The following is a 22,261-nucleotide window of genomic DNA, read 5'->3' on the forward strand; positions in this document are numbered from 1 at the left end:
GCTTTCTGATTAATAGATGGTGTTAAATGTAACTCTTTGAGAGCCAGTTCTTCATGGGAAAGCATAAAAATGGTATTGACCTACATTGCTTTCTGTATTTTCACACAGTATGCCTTTAGCTCTTCTTTCTCAGTGTGACTCAGTACCCATAATCCCTTTGTATAGGCTGGATTGATGTCCTACATCGTCCAGTCCTCTCTTTGTCACTGGATGGTTTGTGTGTGCAGGGTGCTATCAATGAGTAACCAAGGTAAACCAGAAAGACCATACGCCTCGCCGGATCTCACACTGTGTCATTGTCCTGCATTTGCCTTTTTTGTGTGATACAGGTTGAAATGTTACAGGCTTTTCATATGCAGCAGCTTATCATTCCAGGATACTGAAATATGAGGGAAAACCTTTATTAAACATGTGAAATCAAGCAGTATAAACTCATTCCAGTGTGGATCAGTGCAGGTGGAACACAGAAGGTAAAATCCCAATTTACTCTGTCAAAGTGCCAGCCTTATTGCTTTAATGTCACTTTCAGAACTTCATCTTAATATCCCATTAGGACTAATGAGGAATACATCCTTTCCCCCTGCAGCAAAAGTCCTGTTTCTGTGGGAACCAGCTGATAGCAAGTAGACTTTGCCCTGAAGGAAACTGAAGCTACAGGAAGAGCAGCCGAGCGTGGTCTCAGTCGTCACAGCAGAGGTAAGGCATATTTTAATAGCTTCGCTGGAGTTGTACGGATTGATTTCTGTGAACAGACCTGAGTCAAACAGCAGCTGGACACTTTTTTATAGACTTTAAAACTGTTGTCATCTTGTCAGAACTTGGATTTAATGTTCCAAACTTTCAGCCCGCGTAAGCCAACAAAAACAAAGTCCACTTCGTGCCTTAGAAAACACAGTTTTAGGCTTTGTTTTGTTCCAGTTTGGAGAGATGAGCTGAAAAAGACGAAAAGTCAAAATGTGATTTTTATCTAGCAAATGATTTATTGCTGCCACGAGTGCAAAAGCCATTACTAATTACAGATATTACAGGAAGTGGAAACTGTTATTCATTAAACCATAATGAATAGACGGATGTGTACAGGGAGCGGCTGTTTCTGTCAAACTGCTATGTGTAGTCACTGCTTTACTGCAGTTGTACATCATGCAGCATTGATCTTTGAGCAGCTGGTTATGACTTCATTTCTTCCATGATTAATGCAGAACTAGGGAACTTGGGGGGGGATTTATTATTCCCTTGTGTTCACTATACATATATACATTTAAAAAAATCCTTGCATTTATTGTCTGTCTGTGGATGACAACTAAATTTCCTCTGAGATCAATTAAATGCAATCTATTTGGCCATTAAATATACATACACTGAAAATAGATTAAGTTTTAGGGCCATTTTTATGGATGCCAGTCATGGAGGGCCTTGTATTTGTGTGATGCATGGTTTCATAATCACCCATTTGACATAGCCCCGTGTGCCAATTTAACATCACTGATGAAAGCACTGACACTGTCCAGAGGAATGTCTTTGTGACCTTAACTACCTTGTCTGTCTAATAATTCTCTTTACCTTGGCAGTTTTGTGTCTGATAAAATTTGCTGACTTTTGGGCAAATGGACCACACTTATGACAACAGAAACGGTGGATATCCTCAGCCCCCTCCGTACAGCCCCGGGGACCATGGACAGAGTTCGTATACTGGGATGAGCTATGACGTTAGTAGCAATTCACAATCATTTTTGTTAGCCTCAAAGGGAAAAAAAAATTAAATTAAGCAGTGAGAGAAACCATTTTGCACATTGATTTTAGGGTTTAATATGCCGCTATCGTAAAGAATGAGCCCAAATCCAACACACAACTAGCCTTTGATCATGCTATCGTTGGGATGTGTAATTAAATGTGTGCTTACACATTTAATTACACATGGATTATTGGTTTAATTCCATGAAGTTACTTCAAAATGAACACTAAAGCCTCTAATCACATCATTCTGCCTTTTTTATGATTTGCAAGAAAAAAGTTTTGAATCTAAACTTCGGGTGTTGTCTGAATGATCCAGGTGGAGAAGGGCAGCGTTGCAGTGGTCTCCCCTCCTGGAACCTATGATAACATGGTCCATCCTGTGGGCCCGGGAGCAGGTGGAGACAACCAGCAATGTGACCAATCTCCACCCGTCTACTCTCCCGGCTTAGAGGATAGCGCCTTCAGTGACGCTGCCATACGGAGAGGTGAGGGTCGAAGGAAGTAGATCAATAAAGAGAGGGAGAAACAGGAGGCGAGAGAAATGAGCGTTTCTGTTTGCGTGGTCAGAGCCGAACGAGGATCAGCAATATTTACTCCCCTCATTTGCTTTGCAGTGTTTTCTTGAAAATTGATTTGGAATTGAAAATTGTTCTGTGATCTCTGCTCGCAGCCTGTCGCAGCTCTTCACCTCCCACACAACACAAATCATTTTTAATGAGAGGCAGGAATGCAAGTTTGGTGAAAACAGTCATTTTTGGCAACAGCGTGCAGCCTTACCTGCCTCAATGCTTCACTCTGACAGATTGTTGTTGTCACATGTCTTTCTCCTGTCTGTCTCACCTCTCTGTGTTTCTGCATCTGTTTTTCTTTTTTTCTGAACAGGTTTTATAAGGAAAGTCTACTTGACCTTGATGATTCAGCTGCTAGTGACTGTGGGGATCATCTGCGCTTTTCTTTACTGGTGAGACACAATCACACGAGGCCATTCTTGTTCCAAAGAGAAAAGAAGAAATGTCCTTTATTGTAATCTGCTGGCTTTTAATTGTGTCATCGCCCACCAACACGAGGCAGAACAAGTGCATAAAGTCGTCCCTGCACAAATTTAAACATGCACTGGGGCCCTTCTCAAATCACCATAGTGAGGTGAAACAAGGTGGTATATAGTCCGCCTAATGTTTGTGCTTGCAGTAGTTTGAAAGCTCCCTGTGTTTGGTATAATGGATGTGGTGGAAGACTGCAACAGTCATTTCTTTTCATAAATTGTATTCAGCTCCCATGTGCACAATGCACTGCTCTCTGTTAATATTTAATAAAATCATTCCACTGCTTCTATCAGATAAATGGCAGCTCTATTAAACACTTCTCTCTTTCTCCCTTCCCTTTTCTTATCACCCCCCCCCCCAAAAAAAAACAAAAAAACAAACAAACGAAAAAACAGGGACACACTTAGGAAATGGGCATGGAACAACTACTGGTTCACCTACACCATGATGTAAGTTGTTCAAAAACGTTCTCTTAGATTTTCTGGATTTCGTGTTTGGAGAAAGGGCTTCATGTGAGTCCACGGAAGTAAATCACAAGCTCATCTTAATATAAATAATGCGCTCAGTGAATCCATAATGTTTCTCCTATTATATGCTAATGCCGGTAAACTCTGTGTCGTGTGTGAAACAGGGCGGTGGTACTCGTCCTCATTGTGGCCCTGTCATGCTGTGACAGTCTCCGGCGTCGAGTCCCCCTCAATTTTATTGCCCTGGGCCTGTTTGTGAGTAGAGGCAGTACCAGCCAGGCATCAAATTAAACCACCACCACACCTGCTCTATTTCACAGTTTTTTTTTTTTGTCATGTATTTACTTTCCATTTGTCTCCCCCTTTCCTTCCCCTCTCTCCCTCCCTCTCCCTGCCTGTGTGCCTTTCTCCCTGTCTTCCTCAGACTGTTGCAGAGGGCCTGATGCTTGCATCTGTGGCGGCGTGAGTGTTTGTTTACAAAGATGAGTCCCCACCTGATGCAGACTCATTTGCACAATAATAATCCTATTTGATCCATATCTGATAGCGTGTTCGATGCCAGCAATGAAGCCATCATGCCAGATAAGATGTTATCAGCGCTGGTTTACCAAATTAAAAGGCACATGGGATCACATTCTCTGATTTTTTTTCAGCTGAAGATAAATCTGAGCACATCACAAATAGTTCAAAACCAATTTCTCTGTATTTCTCGATGCCTGTGTAAACACGAGTTACCCTTTTTTCCCCTCCATCTTTCTGACGGTTCTTTTTTAGCAGCACGTCACTCTGTCAGAAAAAGGCATCAGATGACACCTGACTATCAATAATGCATTAAAATTACCATATTTATAGGATATTGCTATAACTGAAGCTATAGCTGATAGGAAATGCATGCAGGCAATGCATTATTCAATACTTGTCCAGTGGGGTGGGGTTGGGGGGGTCCAGTGCTCAAAGTTAAATGCATATTTCGAGAAAAAAAAATTCTTATAAGAAAATAATACTTCCCTTTAGGATAGACCAAACCCCGCTGCTCATCCACCCCAAGATAGACATGATTCAGCTCTTACTGCACTGTTTGATATTTCTGTCTGCAGGTATTTTAATGCTGAAGCAGTCATGTGGGCTGTTGGGGCAACAGCATTTGTGTCCCTTTCCCTGAGCCTGTTCGCCATGCAGTCAAAGGTAAGATCTGTCACACACTCTGAGCTCAGTTTGCACTGCAGCCAAAAGTGAAACACGGCGCCTTAACTATACAGTCAATGGTAAATGTCCATACACTCAGCTGTGTTTCCTGTGCAGTCAGAGGGAACGTGTAAAGCTCAGCTGCTGGACAGGTTTTCACCTGCAGAGTTTTCAAAGTCAGATGAGTTTGCTGTCCTGGCAAAACTAAGATTCCTGCTGAGATCAGTGTATTTGTAAGTTGGGTTAATTCCCTGCATCCAGAGGGTTAAGCCCCCGTGTGGCTGAGATAACTCTCGCCATATAGAATTCTTTATATAAGTCAGCCCTCGTCCTTTTCAGTCTGCCTCCTTTCATGAATTGTGAAAAAAAATAAGCTTTTTATCAAGCAAAACTTCTCAACTTTGTGATTGAAACCCTAAAAAAATGACCAAAAACTTCACCTAAAATTCTATAATAAGCATCCCAACGAATCCCAAATAAGTCTCGCTCGCTGAGGATTTTTTATTCTTTATTTGATCATGCTCATCTTCTTCTGAGATGCCGCTCTCAAAATATATATAATAGCTTATGCTTGTGCACATGGCATTTTAAAGTTTCATTACAACTTGCAGCGTTTTATTAGCTGGAGCAAGTTAGGAGACCTTTTGAGAATCACTTCATTGATAGCTCGGCATGCTTCTTCAATAAACGCCTCATGTTCTGAACAAAAGCAATCACACAGCCAGTGGGGAAGATGTCAACCACATTCAGATTGCATTTAGAGCCTCTTTTAATTGCTGCTAAATGGTGGTTGGCATTTCACACACTTTGCCACTTATTGTATCTGAAGGAGCTGGAGACATTTATATTTTCGCTCACAGTGGATGGAACAAGCAAGCAGCTGTCTGATAATCATACTAAGAATATATCTGGTGCTTAATTCTCTCTGCTCGTTATTAATCAGCGGGGGGAAGGTACGCAGGTCAGGTTTAAATAGCTGACATATAGAGGGAAGCGTACCCCTAAGCCCGTAATATAGTTTTATGGGCTGAGTGAGCGTCCGCAAACACTTGTAGTTTATTTTTTATGACTTCGCTTTCATCTTGCCATTTCCAGCACCTCTTGCTCTGCAGTTCACAATGTTCACAGAGCTTTTTAATCTCTGTCACTGTGATGCATTGACACTGCGTCTGCAGCCCATAGCTCCTCAGGTGATCAGTGCTAGTGATTCTCCTGTAGCAACTGCCATCTTTTTTTTTTATGCCAGTGTGGAAAAAATAAATAAAGGGCATGCAGGCGAAAAGGCCACCTTCAATCCCCCTGCTCAGTGCCTGTTGATTATTTATCCTCACTTGTTATAACCAGAACTGTCTTGATTTTCTTGAGTCTCGACTGCAATCTGTAGCTATCACAGAGCACAGCTGCAATGAGAACAGCCTTCAGTGTCCTGGATTTTACGAGAATGATGAGTACAAATGAGAGATGTTGGGGCTTGTCACATTAACTGTCTTTCTCATTTCCTATCCCTCCTTTGCGGCATCAGTGGGACTTCACCACAGCAAGTGGGTGCCTGTGGGTGCTTATCTGGACCCTCTTTTCATTCGCCCTCCTCTGTGCAATCCTCCGATCACAGGTAAATTAAAGAGCTTCTTTGTTAACCAGTGTGTTTGCAGTGGGAACAGGTTTTGAATGAATTGCTGACAGACCGGATGTACAGCCTCAGAGTCTTTGGCTTTTGACTCTGACTGCCTGTAAACCAAACAAAACAGCCAGAATGACCAAAAAAAAAGTTTCTGGCTTAATTACTACCTACAGCAAACAAGCAGCACAGCACACTAGAATAAAAATGTTTTGTTTTAAATTTGTGTTACTGAATGCCTCTCCTGAGTGTGTGTGATTCTTTTGCAGTATGTTTACATCGTATATGCCTGCCTGGGAACACTGCTGTTTTCTTTAGTAAGTACACTTTGGTAACAGAAAGTTCTTTTCCGCAGCACTTTTTTTCTTTTTGCTATGAAAAACAGAATTAAAATCCCCAATGGAAATAAAACGAAACCACCATCAAAGAGGGCTTATTGTCAAGTGAGTGTATATGATGCAACACGCGATCCCAGGGCGAAGCGGCCTGATACCAGTTGTTAGTGAAAAGAGAGCGACTTTGATGCCCCTGTGCCCTTTAATTTCAATTATGCACCACTTAACAGTAGTGGGCTTCCTTTTCACAGCCACCTCTCTGTGTGCCTTTGGCATTCGCAGCAAATGTTGTGACCCATCTCGTCAGCCGGTGGAACAAACTGCAGCTGCACACAGAGCTGAACAGGCTGTCAGCAGCAAGTCACAACTTATTTTCAGCTGCACAAGTCTGACTCCCGGATTATTTGTGTGGCCTGTTTATCTGCACCGTCCCATCTCTCAGAAATAGTTAATAGTGCCTGCGCTTGCTCGCAGACCAGTTCGCGTTCTCGATTCACAGATCAGTGCTGAAGCATCTCATTTTCTGTCCATCTCTCCGCAGTACTTGGTGTTTGACACTCAGATGATCCTGGGTGGAAAACACAGGAAGTATCAAGTCTCTCCCGAGGAGTACATCTTTGCTGCGCTCAACCTCTATTTGGACGTCGTCACCCTGTTCCTCTTCTTGCTGCAGCTCATCGGCCTCTGCCGCTGACACTTAAACTCCATGGCAGGATTTCCCCTTAAGATACTCTTCTTGCACACATGCAATCAATTCGTTGAGTTTGGTAAACACAGACAGCCAGTCTCCCAGACATGGCTTAAGCCCCCCAAAGCAAAAACACTGAAGATCTCCACAGAAAAACTTTTTTTGGTCCAAGTCTAGGCTTAAGCCATGTCTGGGAAACTGAGCCCATGATTCATATTGAATACGTCTCCAGACATCTGTCAGTATATTCAAGTTTGCCTATGATTGTCATGTGTTACGCACTGCAGTCTGCTTTATGGATGTTTACTTGTTTATTTTTTTTTCCTTTAGGAGTTCAGATTTACATACTGCCCTGTTGCAATTCTTACATAGAACTACATATACTGAATATTTGTTTCTAAAAATTACTCTTTAACTCACAAACTAGTCGCTTAGGTACTTGTTAAATCAAAGATTATATAAAAGTGTTTAATTTTGAATGAAAACCCAATAAAAGAATTGGTCAGTGTTATGAAAATAAAACCATCTGCAATATTTCTTTGTCATAAATGACTATTACAAATGAGACAACCGCAAAGTAAAACTCAACACATAGTTTATTGGCATCACACATCAAACACTTTTCATATAAAGAGGGAATGTATCAAGTATAAACTATGAAAGTGCAAATAGCATTTCAAGGATTAGTTGCTTTACAATAGAAAATCTCAATGAGTTACAAAATGTTATATACCTTTTTTAATTTTTTTTAATAAATCACCTGAACATATGAGGTGACAGTATAAAGTGTGCCCGTTACATGCACAGCATACTACTAAAGAAAAAGGGCAACGCATGTTATCTCCTCTGATAAAAGCACTTCCATTAACCAAGTCCGACAAAGTTAGTTCCATTAACCATATGGCACCCAGACACTTATCAAAGCAATCACTATCTTTAGACTTAATGTTGCTCTATACATCTGCAAGGGGACAGAGAGAGAGAGAAAAAGGTCATTTACTTCAGCCAGACATCAGTCTGTACAAGAACATAATCACGTCTTAAAGGTAAGACACTGACTAGTGTGTTTTAGTTCACATGGGTTACTCACAATCCATTATTTAAATGAATTATCTTTATTCCAAATAAATACCTACTTTATAACTTTCCTCACACACAAGCGATACAGAACAGTAGGTTAACCTATTCTGAAATCAGCGCAGTGATTTTTAGATGCTAAACCCCGGGAACCACTTCAGTGTAGGGCAAGAAGCCTTACTGCACAAACCCAGAGAAATAAAACCTTTCTTCAAAATATCTGGGAATAAGATTTTTTCTTTAAAGTGTGACTTCGTCGTTACAACGTATTTCACCAAATCGCTAAAAAAAAAAAGAAAAAAGAGTCAGTGTCATCTATTAACATATCACCACAAGAGCCAACAAAAAAGCCTCTTGCTACAAACATTTCTGATGAGCACGTCTGAACACTATCAACGGCAATGTGAGAGACTTTAAGGTAACAGGTGTTTCTGTTTTTGTTTACACTGTCATTTTTTTTTAAAATTAGCACTCAGAAAAAAAAAGTGTGAAAAAAGGAAAAAGTGAATCATGGTGATTTACACAAAGGCACTGTGTGTCTCAACTCCAGAGAGAGAACCGTTTCAAAGACATGGACTTCCCATGAGGATGAGATGCTGTACACATTCATGATTTTTAATTTTTTTCCCCCCATGCATTACCCTGCAGTCCGGAAAATCTGCAAAGATCTGAAAGGCTTTGCTTATTACTTTTAAAACAGGACCCAGAGATAAATTACAGTGACTTGGGCGTGAGTGATTAATTTACCAGAGTCTGAATACGACTGCCTGATTTCAATGGCCTTCCCTGCGGCGTATGAAGCAGGCTTCTCACTGTCTACTTAGTCTGTCGCGCTCCACGTTCGGCTGCAATACTCAAAACATTAATTTAAGACAAGCTACAATGGAATTCAGAACATGCTGTGACAAAGGTGCAAACTGAATCACGAGCACTCCCTCTGGGCCCGTCAGCATTCGTTGTTTTTTGATTCAGCCTGTGTTGGGGAGTAATAACCACTGTCAAGTCCATTTTGAAATGTTTTTGAGGAGGCCAACTACTTTTCAGTTGAATAATTAATCAAAATTTTGCCAATGTGAATATTTTACATAAAGTACAAATCCATTAGGGCCTGAAGCCTCAGTTCTACACGGCTCACGGCAGCTTTTAGCCAGTGACATTTTCAGAGTATCAATGAGCTGCAATCTCAAAGAAAATTATGGCTCAACACTTTCACATTAAAGTTTAGCTGAGTGGTTGAGATTGTAAAAAGCAGGCACAATTTGCTTTAGAGAATCCACTTGGTGACTGCAAACTGTGCTTTTGCTAGTCAGTGTTTGGCACCCATGAAGTAGGCAGAATTGGACAGGAGTGAGAACCATCTCAGCCGGCTTTGTTTCGATTGAATATTGGAGCAAACTGTTAATCTGCTCACTAAGTACAGCTGAATTACATCAGACCTGATCCAGACTGATACAGTAGGCTTTTAGTCCAGTGGAAAATAACTATGTAGGTTAAAGTTTCTAAAGCTCCTAAGTCTCTAAATCTGATATTTAAAAAACAAAAAACGCTACTTATTTGTATTTTTACTAGTACAAGACTTGTTTTATAAGTCACCCTTGAAACTGGTAACTAACTGTGATCTCTTCTATTTAGTACTTTCTTTGCAGAAGGCTGACAATACAGTAAACACATCTTGTTGCACTTAAATCTGAATCTGTGTCTTCCCCACTTTCTGGTCAAGTATGACACATTCCCCACTCTGTTTACATCCCACCTGAATAGCTAGCACAGACGTTCCTCCTCTTTATTCATTTTGCAATCTGTAGTGGTTTTTGGCCTTCCTTAAAAGCTCTTTGCCATCTCAGTTAGAGAGATCATACCAAGTGCACTTGATCTTCCCACTCAGATGAGCTGGTGCTTGGCAGCTGATCAGACACAGAGTCACATCGCGGAGTGTCGACGTGGCACACCTTTGAGCCTCTGCGCTCGGCATGGCCTCCGCTTGCGTCATGGGCTCCCATGTAAGGTAGCGGCATGGTGTCCAGCCCCACTAGATCTAACTGGGTCGGTCTCTCAGCGACAGTGCACTCCTTCTCCTCCATCTCACTCAGCCTCTGAGAGCAGAACCCCACATCTGCCATCACCTCCTGAGGCTTCCTGTTTTCAGGGAAGACGACCACCCCGACATTGTCATCGTCTTCTCCTTCGCCCCTATGGAGTGAACCCGGGACTGAGTCGCTGTCACAGGAGGTTGGGGGTACCAGAGTGATACCTTGAGGATTCATGTCATGAAACCAAGCCATGATATTGCCCAGCAGGTTAGCGTTTGCTGCTAATGCAGAGGATGAGGATGGGTCGTGGCTGCCACATGTGGTTGAGTCTGTTGTGTCGGTGGAAGAGAAGAGGCCTGTTGAAGAGCTGCTGCAACCAGGAGCCACTGGTATGGGCACAGAAGCACCGTATGCCCGATGATGACTGTCACCGTGCTGTACAGGGATAGCAACACCGGTGGCAGCAGAGTACTGGCTGCTGATGTTGCCAAGTTTCACCAAGTTATCTCCCAACTCCAGCAGTTCTGAGCTGCTTAGAGAAGCTCTGGGGGGGACCTCGATGCCTGGAGCACTTTGCTCAAGCCTCGAAGGCAGGGAGGTGCCAATAGCGCCGAGTGAGGCTTCGTTGGCAAGTACTTCATGACTGGACACACTCCCGACCATCCCTGAGTCCTGGAGTGACAGCTGAATAGCCAGAAGAATGTTGGGGTCATCGTCATCCAGCGAACCCAGACCCTGCAAGAATAAAAGGATCCAGTGTCGTAGAGCATCAGCAGTTTTCAAACTTAACTTTAAGTATAACCTGCAGCACCTATTGTTAAAAAAGTTAACAGTAGCAGCAGATGGAGATAGTGACAAGGCAAGGAAAATAGCAGCTGCTGCAGTTTTGACACTTTGACACACAAACCTGAAAGCAAAGACAGTTTTTCTTTATAGCTGCTTTGTTGCAGTCAGCTCACAGTGGGTTTTAAGGTTTTACATTTTCAAAACTATCATTACCACTCACTCTGTGTTTATATATAAAGTCCCAGCACACAACATCGCTGCATCACTCAGTATGTTTCAAGTCATTCATGCCCCAACCCCAGTCCAAAAAAAAAAGAAAAAGAAAACCCCGTAGGTTTCAGTTTCAAATATTACTCTTTTATTAACTGAACATTTGGTGAACTAGTGAATATGAAACCGCTAAGAATCAAGACGACATTAATAATTCACAGTACTAAGACAAAAATGCCTTCAGGAATAATTTCAACTACATTACCGTTTGAGCTCGAGATAAATGTTTACTCACCATCATAGGACCTTGTCTGCGTCCACTTCCAGCATCCTGTGTGTCTTTATAGGAAAAAAAGGAACAAAGAAAAAGTCAAACCTGGTTATTGAACTAAATCAATGCAGGATAAATCAGTTTACTCAGTTTAATCTACTGCTAAGTATTCAATTTAGTAACATCATCTTGAGTTTAGTCAACACACTGATGAAGGACCAGCAACCCGTCACAACCCCAGGAACTGCACTAACTGTATCTGTATCTGTGAGCAATTCCTCTTTGCTCACAAAACAAAACCTATTAGCTACCCTCCAGTTTTATCTATTGTTTTCAGTCCATACAGCCTAGATAAAAGTACCACGATGATGGAGAAACACAAAAGATTAGAAATGCTTACTGAATTCAAGCAAGTGTCATTTTTCCAGAAGTTCTATTTTGGAAAAACTAATTAGTAAAAATCAATATTTCTAAACAAATAATGTAACTGAATCATTGCAGTGCACCTGTGCTTGTTTAGGTACCGGTGGATACTAAGACTCTTCTCCACTTGACACAATACTGCCAGGGAAGCATCTGACTGGATCTTAATATTTTTGGCGCATTAACCATGACTCCAACAACATGAAAAAATAAACTGATCTGGAACAGATTGTAAGGCCTGAATTCACCGAAGAGCTTTGAAACGTTACCATTTAATTGTCTGTTTAAACAGACAGTTCTTTAAAGTTAGACATTCTTAATCCACACAGAGCTAGAGCCTTAACTTGAGTGCAAGAAAATGAGGCTTGAGGTAAGGAGGATGATGATAAGGTGCAAATGACAGGGGAGAGAAAGCAGTAGTGAAGGACGAGAAAGAGATAACGAAAACATCAGCCACTGTATTCAAGATGGTGGGGCTTCGCAAACCTGCACCTGCACTTATGCAATTCTGATGGATTCATTCAAAGTTAATAAGACTGTGCCTTTAAAACAAATTATAAAGCAACAGAAATGTGTGTTTAATAGTAACAGAGACTTTAATACTTTCTTTGGCATTTCTTCTACACCCAAGTAATTTAACTGTAACTTGTCTACAGCGTTTTTCACTTCTTTGTAACATCACAATTCAAACATGGAAACAAACATCATGAGTCATGCTTCTATTCAACTCATCCTTTGAATTACATGCGTCACTAATAAAAGAAACAAAAATCAAAGTTCATCACAATGTGATTTCCTGAGAACAAATCAAGAAAATCTAGCTCTCATTTAATCTCATTCTATACTTTCAAACCACACCATCACTAAGATGAACTTCAATAGGTCTTTTCTGCAGTCTCTAGTTCTCAGTTTATTAATGTCCTACCAGAACAGTTTCAGATTAGAATAATTCTTATAACTCTCATTTCTAGAACTGACTTCTATAAAACTTCCTATCACATGTACACAGTACTTCCCTATATCTATCTTTAAATAGTTTTCTACTCAAAAGATCATTCCACCTTAAATGCTTTGTATCAGCCATTACAAATTGCTTTTGTTTTTGTTTTTTTCATGCTGCAGTCAGTGTGCCATTCCAGGATGTATACCAATTGGACTGATAACAAATGTAGGCCTGATCTTAATTAATCACACTTTTAATGAATATAAAAATATTCTTTTCACTAAGTGTTTCACAGTCACACTGCACTATTAGAAAAATGTATCCATGATTAGAAACAGAGAAGGTCTCATTTTTTCCCAAGAATATAGAATAGAATTTTGACATTCTTTTTTAATTAAGATGCAGTTTTGATCTATTATTCTCTAAGCAATTTTTTTGCTGAGAGCCTGAAGCAGCTGTGATTATAAGAGATGACCAATTTAAGTTAATTTAGCTGAACAGTCGATCAAATCTACCTGAGGGCCATCGAACCCTGCTTTAATGAAAGAAATACAACTCAAGGGAACTTTCTAAACTTTACAAGAAAACTTCTTTTATCTTTTATACACAAACAATCAAAATCTTTTGTAAACATTGCAAACCTTGAGGTGTCTAAATCTGCGCACTGTCTGTGCACCAGATAGTTGTTATAGTCTCAGGCGTTTGGACCCAATCTAAAAATCAGGCCAACTAGAACCCAGAGATTTTGCATTCAGATGGATCACACGATAAATTCACGTGGTAACTTAAGCTATGCAAATAACAAGCTGTGACAAGGGAGAAAAACTGAATATCACGATGTGAAATAGCCATCACAGGATAAAACCCTGTATAAAGTAAAGTACCTAAAGTGCTGTCGCTGAGGTCGTCAGGGTCAGGTGTGTTGCTACGGAGACTGGACATGTCGCCTCGCCGCCTCTGCCTATGCCGCCGTCTGTACTGGAACTCTGCGTACTCCTTAAAATATAAGAACAATCATTACTATAAAAATGCAATGAAGGAGATTTTTACAAGGAAACTGATTCTAGCAGGTTTGAGTTAATAACTCTGTGTGTGTGTGTGTGTGTGGGGGGGGGGGGGGGGGGGGGGGGGGGGGTGAGGGGACTATATGCAGGTCTTTGATTCATTCACTAACTGAAACCACTTACCTTCCCTTTAAACCGACCTTCTTGATTAGCTATGTCTTACAAACACAAGACGAACATTATGTGGGTGTGCCTCTACACTCATGAGAAAATATCTGATAAGCAGGGTGTAGAGCAGTCTGATGCCTGAACCTTTGGTTAACAGGGATTATTTGCACATCAGCTGACCTCACTACTTGAAACTTTGGTCAGATTAGCATGGAAAAAAACGTGGCAAAGGAAAATAGTTCCTGTTTATCCCAGCACACAGGTCTTATTTTGAGGTCATATGGAGTTTATGCTTTTCTGGTTGGCAGCTACTTTGACTGCACAGAAAGATGGGTGGTCTTAACAGTTTGGCTCATTGGTGTGTAGCTCTTCAAAGGGAAAAGCAGTGAATTTGTCTGTTATCTAAATCAACTCAAGCTAACATTTTTGAAATGGAATTCCTGTAAAGTCAAAGTCATAGATGTAAAACTATGAGATGGCACTCATCCGTAGTCAAGTGCCAAACGAATGAAAACTCCAGTGCTGTTATCCCTCTTAAAGTACTGATAAATGCATGACCGCTCTTCATGAAAAAGGCTACATACACCAAATCAACATATCGGTACCTCTGCACTCTTTATTCAATCATCTCAACTGCCAAACTCACTGAGTAACATGCAAATATCATCAAAAGCAAAAGCTCTTTCATGCTTCCACCGTGCTAAATATAACCCACTATGAAGTGATGCAGGTTTTATAAGAAGCATGGAGGAGACATATGGAAGTGTGTGAGGCAGTGTCATCTGGCTTTGTTACTATGGGGTTACCAACTACTGACAGTGACTGAGAAAGAAGCTTTTAACCAGCAGGCAAAAAACAATAACAAATAAAAGCTTGGTGTTCAGCATCTGCCATCAGTATCTACTGTATGTCTATATTAGTATGTTCCAAGCTAAATTTAATCGTTTTTGCAACATAAATACTTGCATCAGCTGGCCTATGTATTATAATCATTAATGTTATTGCACAGTATCGATGCATATTAAAGATAGAGATAATTAGTAGTTAGCAAAATCAATGCATGCAGGGATCTCCAGCTTGTTAAGAATGTCAACCAATGAGAGACAAGATAAGTATCACGGCATGTGGCACCTGACTTCCTACAAAATAATGGCACATTTTAGAAGAAGCAAAATGCTAAATAGAAAAACAAGAGCCGCTGTACGTAGTTTTGTTATCATGTCAGAAGACAAGTTACTGTTTTAGATCTGTTGGCTTAGTTTCTTGGCTGATTTGAATAATAATAATATTTTCTGTGGTGCTTTCCTGACAACAGATCTTTTTTAGCACACATATTTTGACTAGTCATTGTAAATGAAGTGCAAATGTATAAATGTGTTTACATTCCATTTACGAAGGGTCCTACTGTACTGCATGCCGCTAAGTGACTTACAGGGCTTACTGGTATATTTAATGTAACTGAGTCATCTTTAATTCATTTTGTGCTTTATTTACTGATACAAGTCAAAACATCCCCCCTTAAAATGTCTATTGGCCATTGCCAGCTTTGAAATGTTATAGGATTTGCACAGAAACCCCAGAGGCTTATTTTGGTGTGAGATTTGAATTTTCAGATAGAAGCTACACGAGCCTAAGCCAAAAGAGTGATGGCGCTCTTAAGCTGAGCAAATTCTTCTGAAAAAAGAACTGTATGTTTAAGAACTGCCACAGTCTAGAAAAATCAATAACAGACCTGTAGTAGTATCTGCAATGTACTGACATATGCACCATTACCAAGTGCATACATCACACTGGGCAGAAAAAGAAGACAGGTCAGTAATCAAACCATTATGTGGTCGACACTTTTATGACTCTAAGTGTTAACTACAAACACCTGTTACTAATGTGTAATGATCAGGCGCAACCTACTTAGGTGTTCGCCAGCATACTGTGCTTTTAATCATTCCTGACGGTTGCACAGGGAACACTGAACCATCTGGCTTGCTCCAGTGTGTTAAATAACATGCCGATCTCTGGGTCACCAGAAACGTTAAAACGATTTAAATATACATACTGACTTTATTAAAAGATGTCATATGACACTGTATAATTAATTACACAACATAATTATATCTAATTATGATTTATATTTCTGCAATAAATAAAGTAATTTCTTGAAACAATAAGTACTCTCTATTAGCAGAAATAAGTGTCATTACAAATAACAGGCACTTGCTGAAAGGGCACTGATTAAATTAATATTATGTATAATATATGTTTTACAAATATGTAATACTGTACTATACTGTATAGGGCAAACATCACGGCATCAATAACACTGACAGTTCATGATATTAAAAATTCCACATTAACAAAATTAAACTTCCAATGGCATGCTGAAATCTGGGAGTGGCTCCACTATTACATTCAAGAACAGTAACGACAGGGAGAAAACAAAAAACAAACAAACCTTTGTTATCCAAAAATAATTTGTGACCAAGAGAGGAAGTCTGTGCCTTTGAGAAAAATTAACATTTTAGGATTAACATGTCTTTTTCTTCCTAATTTGTACCAGTAAGTTTAATAATGAGTCCAAATGTGGTTTCAAAGCACTTCAGAGCACACAGCAACAACCTGAACAAGCCAGAAGCCGGTTTTGTTTAGAAACAGTGGCACCAATTATGACATGTGGGTGTGAGTGTAAAGGGCAGCTGCAAGTAAACCTGGACCAATACAATTATCTGGCTACATTTGTTAGCTTTAAGTGAATTAATTTTCGCTAAAACAAATGGGAATCACCAACTCTTACTATGTACCTCTAATCTGTTTAAATAACCCAATCATCTGACAAGGAAAAACCCATCATTGGCTAAACCACTCAGTACACAAAAAGACAAATGCATTTTGTTCAAGTTTACAGTCCAACCAATCAGCTTTTACCTCAGGTGATGCAAAGCCTAAATACTCCCAGTCCCACGTTCCACCAGCAAAACTGCCAAAGACAGAAATTAATGGCAAACTTGTGATAGCTGAAATCACACAGGAATTGGCTCTCAAAATAAAATAAAAAAAGAAGTAAAATGTGTTATTTTAACAAAGTTAGGTACTGGTCTGTATGCTACCTTCGCCTTGGGGCTTCAGGTGAGTCATTAGGGGCCACTCCCCTGGCTACTGAGGCCAAAAACTCTTGCCTCTTCTGTTGTACCATACAAGCCGCACGGATGATCTTGTGGCGTGGTGTTCGTAGATAAGGCCTGTTAACCTTTTGTGCCAAGTCCTCAGTCACCATCTCCAAGTCCGTCTGGGGGCAGAAAGACAGGTGACTTAGCAATCACAGTGTACAAATGCAGGATTTGAAGTTTCAATTTAACAAATGTACTTGTGGGGCAGCTGTTTATGTATCTACTTAAAAAAAAAACTATTACTTTTACAGGTGTTTAAGGAATTGTAAGACCTATGGGAGCCGTGCCGATTCATTCTCCAGCATCTGAAAGGCCACATTATAAAAACTAGCAGGAAAGTACATCCTGTATCTATATGGGTGATCATAAATTATACAGCACTAGATGTTTAACTAAAAGCTGAGATGTGCAGATATAACTGGGGAAGATTGTGAGAATCATGCAGTAGAAAGCTTTAGTCTCACATATCTAATGGCCTAGACCACTGTGAACATTTGTCTTTCCTCTCACTAAGTAAGCCTGAAACCTGCATAAGCTCGTAGATCTCTTTCTTTGTGCTTTTGGGCTCCAGAAAGAACCCATAAGGATAAGAGCACTTGAGGATGCGGCGAGTCTTTAGTAGTTCTAGGACTGCATCTTCAATGAATGTAGTGTCAGGTGGGCCTCCTTCCCCTGGGAAAGAGAAGGCGGGAGAGTCAGATAACAAACATGAATATGGGATATGCTTTTGTACAGGACACTCATTACTCTGCCTCAATTACTTCACTTTGCTTTTGAGCCGATTAGTATTACATGACAAGAAATCCTGAAACAAAGCATATGAAAGAACTCCTTGACTGTACTAAAGCACATGAAGAGACTGCACTTTTAAGTTATAACTGAGGTGTCTAGTATGATGGGAAGTCTGGGCCAAGAACACTGCTGGCCTTTGATGAATAGTGACTTATAATTCACTTTTTAACAGCTACTGAGATTTAAAAAAAAATAAATTGGAACCTAAGGGAAAATCATTTTCTTCTCATTTGAATAAATCTTTTCACTAAATGTGTAAATTAGCAATCCAGACATGCTGAATAGAAGACAAATTTATATCTGAAATAGAATTTTTATCTGCATCTCAGATTCTGAACTGCGTCAGAAAACACAATAGTGATGGCCAAAACGGATTATTGGAGACTCAAAGCTGTCGGCAGTCGTATTATGTAGGATAAACTGTGCAAACTTTCAGTTAAGCCAAACTCATGAAGACCGACTTGGAACCTTTTCCATTTCTGCCAGCTGACAGCCACCGCCACTATGTGAGCTAACTCCACTGCAATCAGAATCTACTGCTTTACCTGATGTACATCAGCATCACTCACCTAACTAGTCAGGCAGAAACTCCCTTTACTGACATGGTTTTGAAAAAGTCAAGTTAAAATGTTATCTTTCTTGTAACCTCACACTACTGAATGCTTAAACTGAATGCTGTTGTTAAAATAATATTAAAACACCTCAGTTTTCTATCCCTTCTCCTCTACTTCCAAAAGCTCAATATTAAAGAACTGAATTAGGATTGGGATAATAAAGGTTGACGCCGTTACGGCAGACTGCATACTCACTTCCACTTAGTGCTCGACTAAGCTGCTCCATCTTCTCTTTGGCTGTTTTTAATAGACGCTGCTCTAGCTAATGGGAGAAAAACAGAAATTTTACTCAATAACAAAAATGATCTTGAGGTTCCTGCTAAACCAAGCAATAGAGAGAATGCCACGTGAGACCAAATAAATTAACAACAGATTTATTTGTGATGAACAGAATGCAAATATACCGTATGTTAGTTATGTTAAAGTTAGAGCACTGGAGAGTATCCAAACTATGGGTCATGCACCAGTTTTACACAAATGCTCACTGTCTGCATTCATTGCATAACAGCTGCAAATGCAACATCACTGGAAGACAAAGTCTGGTCTGTTTACCTGATAGCTGTGCTCGTGGTTCTTGAAGCGTGTGTAGTAGTGCATAAAGCGGTCGAGTTCCTGAAAGCTCTTGTGCTTTTTCTCAGCCTGCAAAACAGTGATGAGACACCAGCCACAGTCAATCTCCTGAGCATGGTGTTTCTTCTCACAGAGAAAGCCGAAATACTTTAACTGTAAGGAGCAAAAGTAAGTCCACCAAATGATACTATTTATGTGTGACTAGAGAGTACACGAGAGACTGGTCAGTAACCCTCTGGCAACCAAATGCAAACAAGTGCAACATTGTTTACCTCTTTGCAAGCAGTTTCACTTAGTACCAGCAAGCAAACCCTTCCAACGAGTTGCCAGCCAGTCAGAGAATATACATCTTTCAATAGTAACGACTGGTTACCAGGAGGTCAGTGACTCTTGACGTACATGACTGTGGTTTTAGCAAATGATTTCACAGTAACTGCTATTAACCTCGAGCAACCATTGGCAACAAGCAGGAAATATTTTTCCCTAGCAACCAGCAGTTGCCAGGTAGTTTCCAACTGGTGTCAAGGCCTACATTACTATATACCTGTGTGTTATATACTTCAGCTGCTCAACTCCTGATCATGTAGGAGTTTGCAGACAGACAGAGACTTGGTGTATTACAGTAAGACTGGGTTGTGCAGCAAAATATATTTATCAACTCTGCACAGAAAATCTGTAAATAATTAACTATTCCATCATGCGATTCAAGGAAAATTCCACCAATTTTATGTATTGCCATTCTCCAGGCCTTGGAGAGTACTACTGCAGATGAGTAAACAGTTATATCATTTCTTCTCTGGTTCCACAGGGACTTGCACAAAATCTGATAAATTGCTATAAGTAATGTCACTTAGGTCAATGTCTGAGTTTGAGAAAACAGAACCAGAAAGCAAGCTTACTACAGCTCTGTAGACGGTTGCTCGTTTTAAATTTAGCTGAGGAGCTTGAAGGCTATATTACTGGCTACTAGGACAAGTGGAAGCACATTCTGGTTAATGTATGCATGGCTTGAATCAGAGGAAGAATTAGTGAACTTAAAACAGACACGAGTTTATAATGCACCAAGCTTTCTGCTTTTTTGTTGTGAGTCTGATAATGGTGTAGGAGTACGATGACAAGTTGCTAAAAGAGTCATGACGTTTAGGAATAAAATACAATATAAAACAACCCCAGCCCCGCTCCTTTAGGACATTCACTCTACATCATCATAACAGAGGGCTCCCCCAGTAACAACTGCCATCACTCAGCTCTGGTCCCCTGTTGTTACATTATACCACTGTTGAGTCATATTTTACAAAGTGTTCGGTTAACTGGGCCGAAAGCGTTTAAAATATGAAAACACAGAGAATGTAATAATATCGTGTTAACATCTAGAGTGTATGCATGTACCTCTTCAGTCATCTCCTTTGACTGCTCCTCCACCTGCTGGATGACCTCATAGCGAGTGCAGCGATAGTAGCCCCCTGTAGATGAGCTATGCTTTTTCCATTCCTCCAGACAGATCCAGCAGAAATCGTACTTACACTACAGGGAGAGAGAACAGCTCTGGTCAGCTGTCACATCAAAAAATGGAAAGCCAATTACTAATGCTACTCCTGCTTTACTGGGGTAATTTACATTTAATGACAAAATGAAAAAGACACATTTTTTTATAATTGCTGTCAGAGAAAAACAATTATCCTGGTATATGAAATGACAGCCAAAACGATACCTTTCCCCATCTACAGACATGTTTTCATTAATATACCCATCCAAAGGTGAGAATATCAGACTGACCCAACATCAGAGCTCAGTTGATGTGCTGTAACCTCTTTGAGTTATCAAGCACAGATCTACCAGGACAGAAAGGCACTTTTTTTTTCAAAAACACATCTTTGTAAAAATCATAACTGAATTATAATTAAGGGTCAAGGACTTCTAAGGCTCATTAAACTAATGTAATCACCTGTATCCATTTTATCTCTTTTGTCTTCTCATCCATTTCTTTTTCTACAGTGTACAAGTAGCAGGTGTTTGAACAGAGTCGTGAATCCTTGTAGCCTGCTGCCACTAGAAGGCACTCAGACTGCATTTGAGAGCAGCAAGTCCCGATGGAGAAAGAACAACAAAACACAGCAAAACACTACAGCCTCTCCAATCTGGAGCCTATTTGGGTATAAGTGATTTCTCCATGCTACAAGCACTTCTGTGGGTGACAGGTTAGCTGGAGTATCACAAAACCTTAAGGCTGAGGCATCAGTTGTCCTGGAAACTCTCTGCTTATATCAGAAAAATCAATACAAAATCAAGGAGAGTGAGGGGACATGAATGGGTGGATGGAGAGACACAAAAAGACATGTGAAAGAGAATCCTGAGACAAGAAAAAAGTGTGAAGCCACACCAGAGAGAAGGAAATGGCAGCAAAAAGACAAAAGGTTCCTTAGCAACACTGAGTCCCGTGTTTCCAGGCAACAGGGGTAAAGACGTTTCTTACCAGGTAATAACAGGTCAAGAGGCTGAGCCCTCTGTGGCCTCTCAGCTTGTGAAAGCCACTCCATTCACCCAAAACTAATGTCCATCTCTAGTCAGCCTATTTAACCAGTGCAAACAGTGACAGGGGTGTCAGAGAGACAAAAAGATCTTTGCTGTATGACTGCACTGCCTCCCCTACAGCAACAGTGGTAGTAACAGAGACAAAGTCAAGCAACATGACTATGTCTGATTGCTGGTCTCACTCTCTCCCTTGACCATCCATCCATCCTCTTCCACTTATCCAGGTCCAGGTCACAGGGACAGCAGTCTAAGCAGAGATGCCCAGACCTCCATCTCCCCAGATACCTCCAGCTCATCTGGTAGGATACCAATACATTCCCAAGCCAGCTGAGCCGAGAGACATAATCTCTCTTTCAGACCCTGGTTTTACCCTGGGGCTTCCTCCCAGTTGCACATGCCTGAAACACCTCAGGAGATGTCCGGGAGGCATTCTAGTTAGATGCCCACCTCAAATGGCTTCCTTTTAATGTGGAGAAGTAGCAGCTCTACTTTGATATTTTCCCGATTGACCAAGCTCTTCAAATTATCTTTAAAAGAAAGCCCAGATGACCCTTGGAGGAAGCTGATTTTCATCACTTAAATCTATAATATAATTCTCTTTTACTTCCTA

General features: G+C 40.5%; 2 protein-coding genes across 5 annotated transcripts in view; one reads left to right on the forward strand and one right to left on the reverse strand.

Annotated features, from left to right (window-relative positions):
* The first annotated feature begins 615 nt into the window (after positions 1 to 615).
* LOC146563765 (protein lifeguard 1) lies at positions 616 to 7,614 on the forward strand. Its single transcript, XM_085291060.1, has 11 exons — positions 616 to 696; positions 1,569 to 1,706; positions 2,051 to 2,219; positions 2,617 to 2,695; positions 3,173 to 3,226; positions 3,409 to 3,499; positions 3,669 to 3,706; positions 4,342 to 4,429; positions 5,952 to 6,041; positions 6,317 to 6,364; positions 6,924 to 7,614. The coding sequence occupies exons 2-11, from the start codon at positions 1,605 to 1,607 to the stop codon at positions 7,074 to 7,076; spliced, it is 912 nt and encodes a 303-aa protein (XP_085147186.1). The 5' UTR covers positions 616 to 696; positions 1,569 to 1,604; the 3' UTR covers positions 7,077 to 7,614.
* A 34-nt stretch (positions 7,615 to 7,648) lies between these two features.
* Positions 7,649 to 22,261, reverse strand: part of ankib1b (ankyrin repeat and IBR domain containing 1b) — a 32,626-nt gene continuing 18,013 nt past the window's right edge. For all 4 annotated transcript variants that reach the window (XM_085291055.1, XM_085291056.1, XM_085291054.1 and 1 more), the window contains exons 12-20: positions 20,509 to 20,643; positions 19,102 to 19,188; positions 18,745 to 18,811; positions 17,670 to 17,815; positions 17,084 to 17,262; positions 16,902 to 16,953; positions 13,695 to 13,806; positions 11,469 to 11,512; positions 7,649 to 10,912 (exon numbers count right to left, since the gene is read on the reverse strand). In XM_085291055.1, the coding sequence (XP_085147181.1) occupies positions 10,001 to 10,912; positions 11,469 to 11,512; positions 13,695 to 13,806; positions 16,902 to 16,953; positions 17,084 to 17,262; positions 17,670 to 17,815; positions 18,745 to 18,811; positions 19,102 to 19,188; positions 20,509 to 20,643 (1,734 nt within the window). In that variant the 3' untranslated portion in view covers positions 7,649 to 10,000. The remainder of the gene's footprint in view (positions 10,913 to 11,468; positions 11,513 to 13,694; positions 13,807 to 16,901; positions 16,954 to 17,083; positions 17,263 to 17,669; positions 17,816 to 18,744; positions 18,812 to 19,101; positions 19,189 to 20,508; positions 20,644 to 22,261) is intronic.

Source organism: Mchenga conophoros, linkage group LG11 (genome assembly GCF_057382185.1).
Source record: "Mchenga conophoros isolate Kocher_MC1m ecotype Shallow Benthic linkage group LG11, M_conophoros_male_GT1.1, whole genome shotgun sequence".
Lineage (NCBI taxonomy): Eukaryota > Metazoa > Chordata > Actinopteri > Cichliformes > Cichlidae > Mchenga > Mchenga conophoros.

Excerpts from the sequence above, each read along its gene's own strand:
- LOC146563765 (XM_085291060.1), top strand. The coding sequence starts at position 1,605 with ATGGACCACACTTATGACAACAGAAACGGTGGATATCCTCAGCCCCCT. Across the intron at positions 2,220-2,616 it reads TGACGCTGCCATACGGAGAG|GTTTTATAAGGAAAGTCTAC; the intron begins GTGAGGGTCGAA and ends TTTTCTGAACAG. Across the intron at positions 3,500-3,668 it reads TTATTGCCCTGGGCCTGTTT|ACTGTTGCAGAGGGCCTGAT; the intron begins GTGAGTAGAGGC and ends TGTCTTCCTCAG.